This window comes from Macaca fascicularis, chromosome 1 (assembly GCF_037993035.2).
Source record: "Macaca fascicularis isolate 582-1 chromosome 1, T2T-MFA8v1.1".
In the NCBI taxonomy this organism is placed as follows: Eukaryota; Metazoa; Chordata; class Mammalia; order Primates; family Cercopithecidae; genus Macaca; species Macaca fascicularis.
In genome coordinates, this window is record NC_088375.1 from 225,887,856 (window position 1) to 225,907,414 (window position 19,559).

The 19,559-nt window shown below is 48.0% G+C and overlaps 1 protein-coding gene across 2 annotated transcripts in view; it reads right to left on the reverse strand.

Annotated features, from left to right (window-relative positions):
* CA6 (carbonic anhydrase 6) overlaps positions 1–19,559 on the reverse strand; it is a 36,940-nt gene that overhangs the window by 16,906 nt on the left and 475 nt on the right. For both annotated transcript variants that reach the window (XM_065530118.2, XM_045381265.2), the window contains exons 2-5: positions 16,451–16,630; positions 6,576–6,724; positions 4,874–4,966; positions 1,063–1,132 (exon numbers count right to left, since the gene is read on the reverse strand). In XM_065530118.2, the coding sequence (XP_065386190.1) occupies positions 1,063–1,132; positions 4,874–4,966; positions 6,576–6,724; positions 16,451–16,630 (492 nt within the window). The remainder of the gene's footprint in view (positions 1–1,062; positions 1,133–4,873; positions 4,967–6,575; positions 6,725–16,450; positions 16,631–19,559) is intronic.

The window sequence follows — 19,559 nt, forward strand, 5'->3', positions numbered from 1 at the left end:
TGAGACCCTGTCTCTACTAAAAATACAAAAAAAACAGCCAAGCATGGTAGTGCACCTGTAGTCCCCGCTACTCAGGAGGCTGAGGTGGGAGGATCAACTGAGCCCCAGAGGTCGAGGCTGCACTGTGTCATGATCCCACCACTGCACCCCAGCCTGCACGACAGAGCGAGACCATGTCTCAAAAATAATAGCGATAATAATACCAGTTAGATGTCTATGGATTCCTGTCCAACTGCATCCAGCTTTTTGGCTGCCAGCTCTGAGTTGGTCTGGAGCTTTGCCAGTGAGTCTGTGGAGGGGTAGAGGAGTGACGGCATAGAGGGTGTTTGCATGGGAGTGTTGAGGGAGACTTCAGAGTGTTGGGGTGGAATCTCAGCTGGGAGACAGATGAAAGAACACAGGCGTCACTAGGAGCGAGAATGTGGAAGCCCCAGGTTTGGAGGACTCGGGTCAGGTGAGTTGCAGGAGGGGCTGGGTGCTGAAGTCAGAGGACTGGGAGCCTGGGAGGCTGGGAGGTGCGGGCGGAATGGGACACGTGAAGTCGAGAATGCAGAGCTGATGTGGTTATAGCTCAAAGTCAAGGGTTGACCCTGGGCGGGAGATGGCTCTTACAAGAATGCTGCCTTCTGGAGGCAGAGGGGACGGAAGAACACCCCGAGTGTCTGTATGTCCAAGCGGGATGACGAGGGCTTCCCTCTTGACATTCATCTCAGCCTGGAGCCAGGTGGACATCTCTCTAGCCGCCAGGACTGTCACTGCCAGCTGAGGTGACAGTCATCGAAGCGAGGATATCCCTACTTAGTGCAACTCCAGCCAGAAGTTCCAATCATAGGAAGTGACACATCGAATTTATGCACAGCCTTTTCAGAGAGGTTTGCTGCCTAAGCCAACAGCAGAAATCACTGGAACAAGTAATCTGGCACAGGGAGGGGTGGACTCCCTTGGCAGGGCCCACTGGCCACCCTCCCCACCAGCATCAATCCCCTGCCCCCTGGGCACACCTCACTCTCACACTCACACTCATTCCCTTTCCCTCCTGCAGCCGCAGTTGGCTTCCCTTACCTGGGTACTTGATGTTGGCCAGATGAGAAATGAAGCTGCTGTAGTAAGTGTTTTCAGGGTAATCCTTCACCTGCAACGAAGCGCAGAGCACTGAGCATAAGTGAAGAAGAGGCCCCAGCACCATCTCTACTCATCCAGCCGCTCAGCTTTCTAGCTGATTGGGCCGAGCCTAGAGAGTAAGGAGAGGCAGCCTGTGCCCTGTTGTGTTTTGGCAGAGACAGTCTGACTGTTCTTTGCTACCAACCACACAGGTTCAGGAGTCCCTCCAGAAAGGCACTATCTTAAGTATTTTGGCAGCTTCCAGGGAAAGAAGCTTCTCAGTCATTGGTGATGCCCTCAGAAATGGCCAACACTTACTCTAAAAAAGTCCCCTGCAAGCTTGTTTTTGTTTGTTTGTTTGTGGGTTTTTTGTTTGTTTGTTTGTTTGTTTTTTGAGAGGGCGTCTTTCTCTCTTGCCCAGGCTGGGGTGCAGTGGGGTGATCTCAGCTCACTGCAACCTCCGCCTTCCGGGTTCAAGCTATTCTCCTGCCTCAGCCTCCTGAGTAGCTGGGATTACAGGTGCTCACCACCACGCCTGGCTAATTTTTTTGTATTTTTAGTAGAGACGGGGTTTCACCATGTTGGCCAGGCTGGTCTCGAACTCCTGACCTCGTGATCTGCCCACCTTGGCCTCCCAAAGTGCTGGGATTACAGGTGTGAGCCACCACACCCAGCCTGTGTGCTTGTTTTGGGCAGTGTCAGCCACAGTCAGATTCTTTGTGATGAGGAGGGCTTGATCTCACGAGCTCACTTCTTCATCCTCAGGACTTCCGACAGAGAGCCAAATGTCCAAGGCAGAACGACTACAATTCCCCCAACACCAGATCACTCTTTCTGAATGAGTATTGGCTTTAAAAGTCAGAAAAGTTGCTTTGGGTGAAAAAGGTCTATATTCAATGGTTCTTTTCAGTCAAGTGGTTGATCTCTTTCACTGTGCATGAATTTGGCTTTCTTGGCTTTCTGACTGCATTTGCTATTTGTTTTCTAGATGTCTCGTGCCTTTATTGTTGCATTGGTCCACCTTTACTGCCTTCTTTTGTGTTAAGCAAATACTTTTCATGTACCATTTAATCATTTTTAGTTATTTTCTTAGTGGTTGCTCAAGTGATTACCATATACAACTCAATCACAATCTATGTCAGGTTAATATTAATTTAATTTCAGTAAAATATAGCAACTTTGCTTCAAAAGAGCTCTATTTCTTCCTTGTCCTTTCTTCTATTTTTGTCATATGCATTACATCTACATATATTATAAGCCAGTGGTATATATAGTGGTATAGTCATTGCTTTAAATAATCTTGATGGTTTTTAAAAAGAAATTGAAAGAAGAAAACACAAAAAATATATGTGTGTAGTCTTCTCTGTTCTCCATTTCCAGTACTCTTCACTTCCTTCTGTGGATCGGAGTTACTGTCTGGTATCATTTTCTTTCAGCCAGAAGAGCATCCTTATATATGACTTGTAAGACAGGCCTGCTAGCAATTATACTGGTTCTTGTATATCTGGGAATGTCTTTGTTTCACCTTCATTGTTGAAGGGTGGTTGATTGGATATAGAATTGTTGATTGACAGTCATTCCACCATGTTCTGATGACTTGAAAAGTCAGCCATTAATTGGACGGTCATTTCTCTACATATAAGAAATCCCTTTTCTCTTGCTGCTTTCAGCAGTTTAATTTTTGATGTATCTAGACTTGGGGTTTATTTATCAGATTTGGGGTTTTTTTAGTTTCTTGGATTGGTAAATTTATGTTTTTCCTCAGATTTGAGGCTTTTTGGCTATTGTTTTGTTTGGTTTTTTACTTCCACTTTCTCTCTCTCCTCTCCTTCTGGGACTCCCATTATATATATATGTGTGTGTGTGTGTGTGTGTGATGCTATACTTGATGTTGTCCCCGTGAGTCTACAAGGCTGTTCATTTTTCTTCTGTCTTTTTTCTCTGTTTTTCAAATTGGATAACTTCATTGCTCTATCTTCAAATGAACTGATTCTTTTTTTCTTCTGCTGCCTCACATCTGCTTTGGGCCCATCTAGTGATTTTTTTCATTTTGTTTATTATACTTTTCAACTCTAGACTTTCCATTTGGTGCATCTTTAAAGTTTCTATTTCTCTATTGAGATTCCCTTTTTAAGTCATTGTCATCATATTTTCCTTCAATTCTTTGAACATAGTTTCCTTTCATTCTTCAAACATTTATGATAGTTGGTGGTTTTTGGGTTTTGTTTTGTTTTTTTTTTTAACTTAGCCACAGCATTGATAGTTGTTTTAAAGTCCTGTCTGCCTAATCGCTCTGGGTCCACTCAGGTCAGTTTCTGTTGATTGATTTGAGTTATTTTTTTCCTCCTAAATATGGATTACATTTTCCTGTTTCTTTGCATGCCCAACTTTTGTTTTGTTTTGTTTTTAAGATAGAGTCTCGCTTTGTCATCCAGGCTGGAGTGTAGTGGCATTATCTTGGCTCACTGTAGCCTCTGCCTCTTGGGTTTGAGTGGTTCTCATGCCTCAGCCCCCGCAGTAGCTGGGATTACAGGCATGCACCACCACGCCCTGATAATTTTGCATTTTTAGTAGAGATGGGGCTTTTCCGTGTTGGTCAGGCTGGTCTCAAACTCCTGACCTCAGGTGATCCGCCTGCCTCGGCCTCCCAAAGTGCCAGGATTACAGGCATGAGCCACCATGCCTGGCGTTTTTGTTTTGTTTTGGTTTTGGTTTCACTCTTGTTGCCCAGGCTGCAGTGCAATGGCACAGTCTCAGCTCACTGCAACCTCTACCTCCCGGGTTCAAGTTATTCTCCTGCCTCGGCCTCCCAAAGTGCTGGGATTACAGGTGTGAGCCACCGTGCCCAGCTTTTTTTTTTTTTTTTTTTTTTTTGAGACGAAGTCTAGCTTTATTGCCCAGGCTGGAATGCAATAGTGTGATCTTGGCTCACTGCAACCTCCGCCTCCTGGGTTCAAGTGATTCTCCTGCCTCAGCCTCCCAAGTAGCTGGAGTTACAGGTGCCCGCCATCATGCCCAGCTAATTTTTATATTTTTAGTAGAGATGGGGTCTTGCCATGTTGGTCAGCCTGGTCTTGAACTCCTGACCTCAAGTGATCCACCCACTTTGGCTTCCCAAAGTGCTAGGATTACAGATGTAAGCCACCGCGCCCAGCCCCACCGTCTAGATTTTCTTAGAAATGCAGAGGTGTTGACCGGGTATGGTAGCTCACACCTGTAATCCCAGCACTTTGGGAGGCCGAGGTGGGCGGATCACCTGAGGTCAGGAGTTCGCGACCAGCCTAGCCGATATAGTGAAACCCATCTCTACTAAAAATACAAAAATTAGCTAAGCATGGTGGCAGGCACCTGTAATCCTAGCTACTTGAGAAGCTGAGGCAGGAGAATCGTTTGAACCTGGGAGGCGGAGGTTGCAGTAAGCTGAGATCGTGCCACTACACTCCAACCTGGGCGACAAGAGTGAAACTTTTTCTCAAAAAATAAAATAAATAAATAAAGGAAATGCAGAGGTGTTGCCTTTGTCTGATTGGGTTGCAGGTTTCCCCTTGCCCTTCGAACAATTTGTGTCTACGCAACCCCTCTGGGATTCCAGCTCTTGTAAGTCAGCTTGTCCATGGTAACTAAAGTCTGGAGATTGACAGCACAAAAGCACAGTGATCTTCCATCCAGTCAATGTTTCCAAGAACTGTGAGCTCAGGAAAAGATGGAGAGTGATAATGAAGAAGACTGTTCAACTAGATTTTGCAGACACACGTGGGTAGTTTCTGCTTACCTCAACGAAGGCTGCCAGTACAGCCAAACCATCCGGCGCATCTTGGGCTGTCTCATAGCTCTTGTATTTAGAATTGTAGTGAACAACGTGAATCTGTAAGAGCAAGGTAGGGTGCGTCAAGGGCAGTTCATAGAAATTTGGATGCTGAAGATTTCCAGGGAAGAAGGAAGAGAAAGGAAGGTGCTCCATCTGAGGCCTCAGACTGTTCCACACAAGCAACTTGGACCTCTATCTCCCTCCACTTGGGCTGCAAATCCCATGAATCAAGAGCAGAAACTTCCCAAAGAATGGAAAGAGCAAGAGTGGGATTCTGGAAGATGGCAGTTTCAGGCCATTTCCCAACCACACCCTCCCTCCAGGCAGACAAGCTGGCAGAGTCTGAAGGGGTCACATGAGGACATAGGGTTCTCCTGGGGTGTCTGGGGACTTTGCAGGGAGAGTGAGCTTGTGCCCCTTGTCCCAGGCAACCACTGTTAACGTGTAGTCATCCTTTGGATGGATTCTGGCAAAAGAGAGAACTCAGAAAATCTAACACAGTCCAGGCGCAGTGGCTCATGCCTGTAATCCCAGCACTTTGGGAGGCTGAGGCAGGTGGAACACTTGAGGTCAGGAGTTTGAGACCAGCTTGGCCAACATGGTGAAACCCCGTCTCTACTAAAAATACAAAAATTAGCCGGCCATGGTGGCAGGTGCCTGTAATCCCAGCTTCTCGGGTGGCTGAGGCAGGAGAATCATTCGAACCCAGGGGACAGAGGTTGCAGTGAGCCAAGATCACACCACTTCACTCCAGCCTGGGCAAAAGAGCAAAACCCCGTCTCAAAAAATAAAAAAAGAAAATCAAACACATAAAAATCCAGCTGAAACAAAGGAGGGCTTGCCACACCCTGTGGGCTGTGAAGTCCTGCCCACCTGAGTCCTGTAAGGGCAGGACCTTGCCTGAACCCCTGCCACAAAGTGGTGATCCATCAACAGTTGCTGAGTGAATAAAAAATAAACTCAACTTCAGGATAACTTAACTGCTACCTTTGCACAAAGTCTTTTGGCTGTTTTTGTTTGTTTTGTTACTCAGACTGGAGTGCAGCAGCATGATCAGGACTCACTGCAGCCTCAACCTCCTGGTCTCAAGCCATCCTCCCACCTTAGCCTCCTTAGAAGCTGGAACTATAGGTGTGCGCCACCACTCTGGCTAATTTTTTTTTTTTTTTAGTCACAGGATCTTGCTACGTTGCCCAGGCTGATCTAGAACTCTTGGGCTCAAGCAATTCCCCTACCTTGGCCTCCCAAAGTGCTGGAATTACAGGTGTGAGCCAGTGCACCCAGCCTTGGCTATTTTAATAAGAAAAGTGATGGCCGACACTGTGGCTCACGCCTATAATCCCAGCACTTTGGGAAGCCAAGGCGGGTGGATCATCTAAGGTCAGGAGTTCAAGACCAGCCTAACCAACATGGTGAAACTCCATATCCACTAAAAATACAAAACTGAGTCGGGCATGGTGGTGGGTACCTGTAATCCCATTTACTCAAGGGACTGAGGCAAGAGAATTGCTTGAACCCAGAAGGTGGAGGTTGCAGTGAGCTGAGATCGCGCCACTGCACTCCAGCCGGGGCAACAGAGCAAGACTGTGTCTCAAAATAAATAAATAAAAAGGAAAGTGACTACAGGATTTGAAGGAAAGAGTACACAGTGGGAGTCCTCAGGTACCTCGATCACATGTCTGATCCCGTCCACAGTGTGCTCAGAGCCCCTGATCTTCGAGGACGCTCCTCCCCAGTGAAAGTGCATCTGCTGGGCTATGTACACAGTGCCGTCGGCTGCTGTCATGCGCATGGTGGAGGGCAGGCTGATCTGCACTGGAGAGAAAAGGTGGGGCTGAGAGCAGAGTAGGTGAACACAGAGGGGTCAGGCCTACAGGCTGGGTAGCTTCTCTGCTCACCTCCCACCTGTCTGAGCCTAGGGCAAGTCAATACCATAGACTGGCTTAGCATGCCATGAGCAGGGTCGCCAAAGGAGAAGAGGCGTTTGCACGCAGGGCACAGGGTGAGGTCAGGATGGAGGCCAGGCACCGAGTAAACCAGACCGGGCAAGTGCTTCTCCCCAGTACACACCTTCCCGCTCAGAAGCAACAGGCCAAAGACACGACCACATAGTGGCAGGTCCGGCTTGCTGGCCCCAGAGAAAGGGAAGGTCCTGAAAAATTACGGTCAATGGGCATGGAAACTAGAATTCTACTCTCTATCTCTGGCTGATTTTGGAATTTGCCGAAGGTATAAGAATAGGAAATGGGGCCTCTTAGGACTGTTTTCTTTTCTTTTTTTTTTTTTTTTCAGGCTCCCTCTGCTGCTTAGGCTGGAGTGCAGTGGCACGATCATGACTTACTGGAGCAACTCACTGCAGCCTCCAACTCCTGGCTTCAAGGGATCCTCCCACCTCAGTCTCCCAAGTAGCTGAGACTACAGGTGCCCGCCACCACGCCTGGCTCATTTTTGTATTTTTAGTAGAGATGGGGTTTCACCATATTGGTTAGGCTGGTCTCGAATTCCTGACCTCAAGTGATTCACCTGCCTCGGCCTCCCAAAATGTTGGGATTACAGGCGTGAGCCACCACACCCAGCTGAAATCTCTGTCTTTTGGAATGAACTACACAAAAAGGAAAAATGGACTCAGTTACTAAGAAAAGTGACTAAGAAAAATACCCATGAGGATAGAACTTTGGCATTGGAAACGGCCAGGCAGCATGTGTCTCATGAGCAAGCTCTTCCCATTTATTTATTTATTTATTTATTTATTTAGAGACAGAATCTTACTCTGTCACCCAGACTGGAGTGCAGTGGCATGATCTAGGCTCGCTGCAACCTCTGCCTCCTGGGTTCAAGCGATTCTCCTGCCTCAGGCTTCCCAGTAGCTGAGATTACAGGAATATGCCACCACGCCTGGCCAATTTTTGTATTTTTAGTAGAGACGGGGTTTCACCATATTGGCCAGGCTGGTCTCGAACTCCTGACCTCAAATGATCCGACCTCCTCAGCCCCCCAAAGTGCTGGGATTATAGGCATGAGCCACCATGCCCGGCAAGATCTTCCTATTTAAAGTCATCAGTGGTGGCTGTAAACAAGAACATTTTCTTAAAAGACAGCAAATATGAGGTATTTAAAACCCGTCAGATGCCCCCCTTCTTCCTTTCCAAATTGTCTAAAGGAGCAGGGAGCTATGATTAAATTCATAACGTAATGTGCTGTAACGCAGTAATCTGGCCTGAAAGGTTTTCACCGGCCGTTTGGCAGAACAAGTGCTTGGTATGTAGAGCTTGAGATGTGGCTGGCCTCAAAAATCAATGCTTGCAAGAAAAGGAGGCATGCAAGGTCAGCAATGCTAAAAGCGGATGGGAGCTGAGGAACTGAGGACCCGAGCAGAGCTCCCTAAATGGACAGTCAGCACCACAGAAGAAATGAGAGAGGTCCTCACAATTTCCCCAAAACACAGCCCCCGGGAGACAGAATGTGTTACTTCTGGTTACACTGACAGGCCCACACAGGCCCAGTTGGAAAAGAGCCACAAACCTGAGCCTGTTGCTGTGCTTTTTTTTTTTTTTTTTAGACAGAGTTTGCTCTTGTCGCCCAGGCTGGAGTGCAACGGTGAGATTTCAGCTCACTGCTTCCTGGGTTCAAGCGATTCTCCTGCCTCAGTCTCCCCAGTAGCTGGAATTACAGGCACCCGCCACCATGCCTGGCTACTTTTTGTATTTTTAGTGTAGACAGGTTTCCACCATGTCGGCCAGGCTGGTCTTGAATTCCTGACCTCAGGTGATCCACCTACCTCAGCCTCCCAAAGTGCTGGAATTATAGGCATGAGCCACCGCACCTGGCCATCGCTGTGCTTTTGAAAAGGCAAGGCCAAAAGTTAACTGGCTGTTCCCAAAAGTCAACTGGCTGAAACTTCCAGATCTGCAAATCAACTCAACTTCCAGAAGAGGCTGCTCCCCTTTATGGGAACCCAATGTAACCAGTTTCTTATCAGAAGAGAAAAGCCACATAATCCAAGAATTTGCTGTGCTCAAGAAACAATCAGCAAACTGTCAAGGTCGTGGAAGTCAAAGACTGAGAAACTGACTGAGATTGGAAGAGACTTAAAGAGACCTGACAGCGAAGTGCAATGTGGAATCCTGGGTTAGACCCTGGACCAGAAAAATATAGGAGTGAGAAAGTCATGTCATTCAAATGAGGTCTGGAGTTAACTGTGTTATATCATTTAAATTCAATAATAATTGTACCATGGTGGCCAGGCATGGTGGCTCACACCTGTAATCCCAGCACTTTGGGAGGCCGAGATGGGCAGATCACCTGAGGTTGGGGGTTCGAGACCAGCCTGACCAACATGGAGAAACCCTGTCTCTACTAAAAAAAAAAAAAAAAAGTAGCCAGGCATGGTGGTGCATGCCTGTAATCCCAGCTACTCAGGAGGCTGAGGCAGTAGAATTGCTTGAACCTGGGAGGCAGAGGTTGCAGTGAGACAAGATTGTGCCACTGCACTCCAGCCTGGGCAACAGAATGAGACTCCATCTCCAAAATAATAATAATAATAATAATAATTGTACTATGGTTATAAGATATTAGTGTTAGGGGAAGTGGGCAAAGAGCATGTGGAAAATCTCTGTACTACTTTTGAAATTTTTCTAGTGAAAAGCTATTTCACTAGAAGTTGAGGCCGGGCACAGCGGTTCACACCTGTAATCCCAGCACTTTGGGCGGTCAAGGAGGGCAGATCACTTGAGGTCTAGAGTTCGAGTCCAGCCTGGCCAACATGAAGAAACCCCGTCTCTACTAAAAATACAAAAATGAGTCGGGCATGGTGGTGCGAACCTGTAATCCCAGCTACTCGGGAGGCTGAGGCAGGAGAATCGCTTGAACCCAGGAGGCAGAGCTTACAGTGAGCCAAGATCATGGCCATTGCATTCCAACCAGGGCGACAGAGTGAGACTACATCTCAAAAATAAATAAATAAAATTGAAAAAGAGAAAGGAACAACCAGCCTCCTGCCTCCCTGTGGAGCATTAAAAAATCAAAACCTGTGTAGAATTCTGTGTCACTCATGGGTGCCTGTTTGAGGACTTATCCTTTTATATTCAGGTCTTTTCTGCTCAAATGCACCATTCAGTGAACATTTTGAATTTGCTCTGTCAGGATCTGTGGGAAGTACCGTGATGAAAAGATGAATACATGATTATCTGTATCTTCAAGGAACTTCATAAAAGAAGTAGCCAATAGCAATTATTAAGAAAATAGTATATATTAAGAAAACACTGAACACTAGAGGCCCAGTACCTCAGGCATTTAAGCTTTTCTGGAGCCTATCAAATGTATTTTGGAAAATTTAAATATATATTTTGTTGTTGTTGAGACAGGGTCTTACTCTGTCACCCAGGCTGGAGTGCAGTGGCGTGACCTCAGCTCACCGCAGCCTCTACCTCCCAGGCTCAAACAATCCTCCTGCCTCGGCCCTTCAAGTAGATAGGACTACAGGCACACACCACCATGTCCAGCTAATTTTTAAGTTTATTTGTAAAGACAGAATTTCACCATGTTGCCCAGGCTGGTCTCAAACTCCTGGGCTCAAGCAATCTGCCTGCCTTAGCCTCTCAAAGTGCTGGGATTATAGGAGAGCCACTACACCTGGGCAATATGTATTAATGGATCAGTGCCGGCCCACCAACTGTTACTAGTCTACAGCAAAACAGATCAATTGGGAGTTAGTTTTAGAAATTTTGTAGCAATTTGTGTGTCTCAACAGCCTGTGTTTCAATTTGAATTTCTCTTTATTGAAATGTTGAATCTAATTTAAATTTAATTTTAAAATGAGGAGGCCAGGCCTAGCAGGTCATGCCTGTAATCCTAGTAATTTGGAAGGCCAAGGCAGGCAGAGCACCTGAGGTCAAGGGTTCAAGACCAGCCTAGCCAACATGGAGAAACCTCGTCTCTACTAAAAATACAAAAATTGCCCAAAAATATGGACAAAATCTATATACAGAAAATCATAAAACTAATGAAATAAATCAGGAAGAACTAAATAAGTGGAGAAATATTCCATGTTCACAGATAGGAAGACTTAATACTATTTCAACGTCCATTCTTTCCAACTTGGTCTATATGGTACCAAAAAGGGGTCCCGATCCAGACCCCAAGAGAAGGTTCTTGGATCTCACACAAGAAAGAATTTGGGGTGAGTCCACAGAATAAAGTGAAAGCAAGTTTATTAAGAAAGTAAAGGAATAGGCCAGGCGCGGTGGCTCATGCCTGCAATCCCAGCACTTTGGGAGGCCGAGGCAGGTAGATCACTCGAGGTCAGGAGTTCAAGACCAGCCTGGCCAACATGGCGAAACCTCGTCTCTACTAAAACTTAACATGGGCATGATGGTGCACGCCTGTAATCTCAGCTACTTGAGAGGCGAGGCACGAGAATCACTTGAACCGGAGGCAGAGGTTGCAGGGAGCCAAGATAGCACCACTGTACTCCAGCCTCAGAGCAAGATTCTGTCTCCAAAAAAAAAGGAAGTAGTGGAATAAAAAATGGCTGCTCCATAGGCAGAGCAGCCCCAAGGGCAGCTGGTTGCCCATTTTTATGGTTATGTCTTAATTATATGCTAAACAAGAGGTGGATTATTCATGTCTCCCCTTTTTAGACCATATAGGGTAACTTCCTGACGTTGCCATGTCATCTGTAAACTGTCATGGTGCTAGTTGGAGTGTAGCAGTGAGGACGACCAGAGGTCACTCTCGTGGCCATCTTGATTTTGGTAGGATTTGTTGGGCTTCTTTATTGCAACCTGTTTTATCAGCAAGATTTATGACCTGTGTCTTGTGCCAACCTCCTCTTTCATCCTGTGACTTAGAATGCCTTAACCTCCCGGGAGTGCAGTTCAGTAAGTCTCAGCCTTATTTTACCCACCCCCTGTAAAAGATGGGTCAGTCTGGTTCAAACGCCTCTGACATTACTATACAATCAAGCAAGCTCTTGGTATTTACCCACATGAATTGAAAACACACAAACCTGCACATGGAATTGACTGATTGATTGATTGAGAGAAGGTCTCGCTGTCACCCAGGCTGGAGTGTAGTGGTGCAATCATAGCTCACTGCAGCCTTGACCTCCCAGGCTCAAGCGAGCCTCGCACCTCAACCTCCTAAGTAGCTAGGACTGTATGTTTGAGCCACCATGCCAGGCTAATTTTTTGATTACTTTTGTAGGTCTCACTACATTGCCCAGGCTGGTCTCGAATTCCTGGGCTCAAGTGATGCTCCCACCTTAGCCTCTCAAAGTGCTAGGGTTAGAGGCATGAGCCACCGTGCCTGGCCTGCACACAGGTTTTATAACAGCTTTATTCATAACTGCCAAAACTGAGAAGCAACCCAGATGTCTTTGGATAGGGGAATGGATAAACTGTGGTTCATCCAGGCAATAGAATATTCAGCACTAAAAAGAAATGAGCTATCAAGCCATGAAAAGACATGGAGGAACCTTAAATGCATATTACTCAGTGAAAGAAGCCAGTGTGAAAAGGCTACATGCTGTATGATTCCAACTATGTGACATTTTGGAAAAAGAAAAACTATAGGTCAAATAAAAAGATCAGTGATTGCCAGGGTTTAGGAAGGAAGGGGGAGATGAAACAGGTGGACCACAGGGTTTTCATGACACTGAAACGATTGCTCGATACATGTGATTAGAAACCTGTCAAAATCTGACTAGGCGTGATGGCTCATGCCTGTAATCCCAGCACTTTGGGAGGTGGATCACTTGAGGTCAGGAGTTCGAGACCAGCCTGGCCAACATGGTGAAACCCCATCTGTACTAGAAATGCAAAAATTAGCCAGGCGTGGTGGCACGTGCCTGTAATCCCAGCTACTGGGAAGGCTGAGGCAGGGGAATCAATTGAACCAGGGAGGCAGAGGTTGCAGTGAGCTGAGGTCGTGCCACCCCACTCCAGCCTGGGCGATAGGGCAAGATTTCGTCTCAAATAAAAGAATCTTGCAAAACCAAAAATCAACAAATCTTTAATACATCACGTCAACTTTATTGTTAAGCTTAGTATTCATCAAACTCTCATTAGAATCAAAGTTTGTAGGTTATTTTTTTTTTCCCCTTCAGTAGAATTCCTGAATGTGCTTGGAGCTTGCTGAAAAGTAGCCAGTGGCAATATAGCCAAATAACTTCAAAAGCTAAATTATAAAAATCTTTCAAAATACATTATATCAGGCCAGGTGCAGTGGCTCACGCCTGTAATCTCAACACTTTGAGAGGCCAAGGTTAGTGGATCACTTGAGGCCAGGAGTTCAAGACCAGCCTGGCGAACATACTGAAACCCCATCTCTACAAAAAATACAAAAATTAGCTGGGAGTGGTGGCACACACCTGTAATCCCAGCTACTCAGGAGGCTGAGGCATGAGAATTGCTTGACCCTAGGAGGCAGAGGTTGCAGTGAGCCAAGATCATGCCACTGCATTCCAGCCTGGGTGACAGATCCATCTCAAAAAAAAACCCTTTACATCAAAAAATAGAATTATGGCCAGTCACGGTGGCTCATGCCTATAATTCTAGCACTTTGGGAGGCTGAGATGGGCGGATCACTTGAGGTAAGGAGTTCGAGATCAGCCTGGCCAATATGACAAAACCCCATCTCTACTAAAAATACAAAAATTAGGTGGGCATGGTGGCACACGCCTGTAGTCCCAGCTACTGGGGAGGCTGAGGCAGGAGAATCGCTTGAATCTGGGAAGTGGAGGTTTCAGTGAGCCAAGATTGCACCACTGCATTCCAGCTGGGGCAACAGAGCAAGACACCGTCTCAAAAGAAAATTTTTAAAAAATATATATATAATTAACGTGAACTTTGGGTCCACTCTAATGTCCGGCATGCTGTCGTGTGAGGTGAGAACCCCAAAGGAACAGGCTTCTAGACCACAGAAATTTGGGCACAGCCCCAAAGGAAGAAAGGACAGGGTCCTCTGGAAATTGGGAGGAGCGAGCCACTGCAAGCCCCTTGGGAAGCTGGGCTCTTCTCTTCCTTATGCCTTCCCTCTCCCAGGCCCTCAGCACGAACCCCGCACTCAGCAGGGGCTGCCCGTGGAGATCCCTCCATCACTGATTGCTTCCCGCCCGCTGTCCAGGGAGGGTGAACAAAGCCACTGCCTTTGGCCTTTGTGCTTCACCCTTTCTCTACAAGGAGAGGACAGGCCGGGCGCGGTGGCTCAAGCCTGTAATCCCAGCACTTTGGGAGGCCGAGACGGGCGGATCACGAGGTCAGGAGTTCGAGACCATCCTGGCTAACACGGTGAAACCCCGTCTCTACTAAAAAATACAAAAAAAAAACTAGCCGGGCGAGGTGGCGGGCGCCTATAGTCCCGGCTACTCGGGAGGCTGAGGCAGGAGAACGGCGTAAAAACCCGGGAGGCAGAGCTTGCAGTGAGCTGAGATCCGGCCACTGCACTCCAGCCTGGGCGACACAGCGAGACTCCGTCTCAAAAAAAAAAAAAAAAGGAGAGGACAAGGAGAGGAGGAAGAGTTCAGCCTGCCAATCTGGAAGCGTCCAAGAGTAATTTTGGAAACAAGAGCATGATGTTATAATGAAAATGAAGCTTTTGTTCATTCTTTGTGTATTTCAGGGCTCTTGGCCACATAAACCTGAGTCCTTTTACAGACAAAGCTTCATTCTCCAATTTGCTACTTTCACCAGTCCTATAAAGGACAATTGGTTTTCTTTCTTTTTTTCTTTCTTTTTTTTTTTTTTCTGAGGTGGAGTTTTGCTCTTGTTGCCCAGGCTGGAGTGTAATGGCATGATCTTGGCTCACTGCAACCTCCGCCTCCTGGGTTCAAGCAATTCTCCTGCCTCAGCCTTCCGAGTAGCTGGGATTACAGGCACACGCCACCACGCCCAACCAATTTTGGTATTTTTAGTAGAGACAACGTTTCACCATGTTGGCCAGGCTAGTCTCGAACTCCTGACCTCAGGTGATCTGCCCACCTCGGGCTCCCAAAGTGCTGAGATTACAGGTATGAGCCATCTCACCAGGCCAGTTTTATTTTCTTGATTGTGCAAGATAAGAAAACTAAGTCCTGTGACCTTTCTTTTTTTAATTTATTTATTTAAAGAAACAGGGTCTCGCTCTGTTGCCCAGGTTCAAGTACAGTGGTGATCTCGGCTCACCACAACCTTAACCTCCCAGGCTCAAGTAATCCTCCCACCTCAGCCTCCCAAGTAGCTGGGACTACAGGCACTCACCACCACTCCTGGCTAACGTTTTGATTTTTTGTAGAGATGGAGTCTCACCAAGTTGCCCAGGCTCGTCTCAAACTTTGACCTCAAGTGATCCTCCCACCTCAGCCTCCTAAAGTACTGGGTTTGCAGGTGTGAGCCACCATGCCTGGCCAAGTCCGGTGACTGTTGTATTGCTGTGTGGCAGGCAGGGAACTGTCTCAACCCAGGCAGGAGTGAGAGAGTGCAATACCTAAGAAGGATGTGGCCAAGAAACCTGACATCTGGGGGTGTGAGCCCATCTTGGCCGTCAGACACTGTGTAGCCTTGGGTGAGTCCCTCGACCTCCTGAGGCCTCAGACTTCCTGCCTGAAAAATGCCGCCTCCTGGGGTGGTCATGAGGCTCAGAGGAGTCGAGCCAACTTGGAAAATCAGGAGGATGTTCTGTACAAGTAAAGCACAGATTTCAGTTTCCAGGCCAGGCGCGGTAGCTCGTGCCTGTAATCCCAGCACTTTGGGAGGCTGAGGTGGGCAGATAACTTTGAGGTCAGGAGTTCCAGACCAGCCTGGCCAACATGGTGAAAGCCCTGTCTCTACTAAAAATACAAAAAAAAAATCAGTTGGGCGTGGTGGTGCGCGCCTGTAATCCCAGCCACTCAGGAGGCTGAGGCAGGGAAATCGCTTGAACCCAGGAGGTAGAGGCTACAGAGAGCTGAGATCATGCCACTGCACTCCAGCCTGGGCAAGATAGTGACACTCTGTCTCAAAAAATAAAATTAAAAAAATTAACAGTTGCTCATATTGGATTCCTGAAGTGGGGCATCCCCACGGCCCTGCTTTTTCTGTCTGACCTTCACCTTCTTTCTTGTAGGGAGCAGAAAACCAGAGCTTCCTTCTTAAAACTCTGAGAAACCCTGGTCCTACCTGTCAGGTGCTTTGAGCTGAATAGACTGAAATAGGAACTGTGGAAAAGCTGACCCCAGCTGATGGACAGAGAGTCCCCGTGGGAAAAGTGGCTTCAGCAGCACGGCCTGTCCTGCCTGTCGCCTGCTGCGTGGGTTGGGTGAGCTCGAGTAAGAGGATAACATGGCAGGAAGGGACCAGCAGGGAGCTGAGTGGAAAGACAGATGCTGCCCTCTCTGGAAGAGCCACCAGGTTTCCGGGCCGCTCAGCCCTCATGTTCGACCCTCATGTTCGAGGCCTCCAGTTCTGAGGCCATGCTTTGTGTCTCTGTGTAAGCCACTCCTGGCAGGGACACGTGTCGCCTGCCTTCCCCTGCAGGCTGCCAGGGGCTGCCCGTGGATTGGAGCCCCTCGCCACCCCTTCCCCTTACCTGTGTGGCCGTTGTTGACCATGGGGAACTCGCCCTCCTGGGTCTCATAGCCCGTCAGCTTGAGCCCCTTCAAGGCGGGGTTGTACCGCACCTTCGTCCTCTGCAGGTTGATGGGCGACTGTCTCTGGCCCCCACAGGCGGGGTAGTGCTGTGGCCAGTGCGCTTCGTCCAGTGCTCCTTCTGAGACAGGAAAGAGACAGTTCAAGGGGCTGCCTGGCTGAGCCCACTCTGCAGGAACCTCACCGGGCCAGAGGCCAGGGCCCGCTGGGCAGGGACCCACGGCGGCACCTTCCAGAAAGCAGAAGCAGGGCCCCCAGAAGGAGGCCAAAAAGACAACGAGGTCAACTCCAAGGACTCTGGTGTTTGAGGGGCTTTGGTCCTAACCTCTAACTTTCCTGTGGCAACTGCTGGCCCTGGGAGCAAGACAGTGTTTTGAAATCAATGAAAGTCTTTTTTTTTTTTTTTTTTTTTTTTTTTTTTTTTTTTTTGAGACAGGGTCTCGCTCTGTCACCCAGACTGGAGTGCAGTGGTGTGATCTTGGCTCACTGCAACCTCTGCCTCCCAGATTCAAGAGCTTCTCCTGCCTCAGCCTCCCAAGTAGCTGAGATTACAGGCATGCATCACCACTCCTGGCTAATTTTTGTGTTTTTATTAGAGACGGGATTTTGCCATGTTGGCCAGGCTTGTCTCTAACTCCTGACCTCAGGTGATCCACCCACCTTGGCCTCCCAAAGTGCTGGGATCACAGGCGTGAGCCACTGCGCCCGGCCTGAGAATCTTTTATACAGAACGTTTTGCTCTCCTTTGACTTATTTCCAGCTGATGAATGCATGGAGGGATCCTTGGCTTGCCATTCCTGTGCTATTCCTGAGGCCTCTTCCTCATTTCCTCTCAAGGGCCCCATTGTCCTTCCATGCCCCCAACAGGAACATAGCCCGCACCTCCCCATGCTGCAGGAACCCCCCACCACTATTTTCTTGCTCCAGCCCCTTTTATGGATTCCCAGTATGGTAAAGACCATCTAGGTGTCTACACTTATGGATTCAGGGAAACTAGGGAAGCATCAGGTTCCAGGACAACCCAGAGTGAGTACTTTTTTAGAACTCATAAGGAGAAAGTTGATCTTTTCAGAGAGGATTGATAATCATAGGGGACAGAGTAACACAGGTGAGTCATTATCATAGGTGACTTGGCCCCCAACCAGCTGTGGAGCTTGGTGTCAGCCATGTGGCATGGAGAATCTCTCCGCTGCTCCCTGTGCGGGGGTAGCTGCGTGGTGAGTACACAGCTTGTTTTAAGAAAGGTGTTTGTGGCTGGGCGCGGTGGCTCACGCCTGTAATCCCCGCACTTTGGGAGGCCGAGGCGGGCAGATCACCTGAGGTCGGAAGTTCGAGACCACTCTGACAAACATGGAGAAACCCCGTCTCTACTAAAAATCCACAACAATCAGCCGGGCGTGGTGGCACAAGCCCTTAATCCCAGCTACCTGAGAGGCTGAGGCAGGAGAATCGCTTGAACCCAGGAAGCAGAGGTTGTAGCGAGCCGAGATCGTGCCTTTGTACTCCAGACTGGGCAACAAGAGTGAAACTCTCAAAAAAAAAAAAAAAAGGTGTTTGTACCGGGGCCTCTCAGCGCTTTTTGGTTTGTAATCAAGCAAGAGGCCTCTAGCACAACCCCTTCTCAGAGCAAGATGCTTTGGCCCAGGCCACTGTCAATACTGGAACATCTCTCAGGTGTCCCTGAAAGTCATTTACAAAAGCTACGCTACTCTCAGGTTCTCCCAGAGTCCCTAGTAGCTTTCCGGGAAGCCCAGACTTTCCAGGAAGCCCAGGAAGTCTCAGAGGCTGGGCAGAGCGTGGGGAGGACAAGGACTTCATTGTCTGAATTCTCTCTTCTTTCACCTCTGAACCACCTGCCTGCACCGCTTGGCCAAGTGAAGCAGAATGCCCCAGGCTTCTGAGGCACTGCCATGTGTAAGATCACTGTGCTCAGGAACACAGCGGTTGGTCAGAGCTGGCTGGACTTTCTGAACCTCCCAGGATGTCCCTAATTCCGTTGCCCTTGACTTAACAGATCATCCCCTTCATCCTGAAGGAATGCTTCTGGAGCAGCTGAGCTGGGGCGGACTCTGCAGGAAGCAGATGTTTGTCTCACTTCCTGCATCGGCCAGTGGCCACCAGCCTCCTCATGGACCCCAGTCCATGGTCCTGTACAGAAAGGAGGGGGACGCGGGAAGAAGCTCTCCTCACTGCCCCTGGAAAGGGCCATTTAGTGTCCACACACCCCACAGACACAGCCTTCTAGCTTTGGCTCACATGTGGACCAGAACCCATGCTGAATCCCAGGATTTTACATTTCACATTTTAAAAGTCTGGTTTGGGGCCTGGTGCGGTAGCTCACACCTGTAATCTCAGCACTCCGGGAGGCCAAGGTGGGCAGATCACTTGAGGTCAGAAGTTTGAGACCAGCCTAGCCAACGTGGTAAAACCCCATCTCTACTAAAAATACAAAAGTTACCCAGGCATGGTGATGAGTGCCTGTAATTCCAGCTACTTGGGAGGCTGAGACACGAGAATCGCTTGAACCCAGGAGGCAGAGGTTGCAGTGAGCCGAGATGGCACCACTGAACTCCAGCTTGGGCAACAAAGCAAGACTCTGTCTCAAAAAAAAAAAAAAAGTCTGGTTTTGGCCTCCCACAGACCAAAGGGAACTGGGTTCTTATGTCAAGATGTTCTAGGTAAACTGCCTACCATGAAATTTCCAAGAAAGAAGGTCTCGTAAACCCCACAGCACCTTCCGTGAGGTTAGCGAGAGTCTTTTCTAAGAACTTTATTTTCCACTTACACAGACCAACAAAGCAAATGTCTTTACGAAGAGAAGCAGTGAGTGTGCTTTCGAACCAGCCAACACTGTGAGTGGAAAAAAAAAGCAAAAAGCCTGTAAATAAATCAGGAGTTTGTGAAGGGGAAAGCTATTTCCTTCTTTTCCTTATTTGAAGTTTCAGTTCAGCTTGTTCTCCATACCTTCTGAGACACTGCAAAGATAACATCTGAAGCCACAATGAGCAGATCCCCAACAGATGGCAGGTGGGCTCCCTGGCCATCCTGGG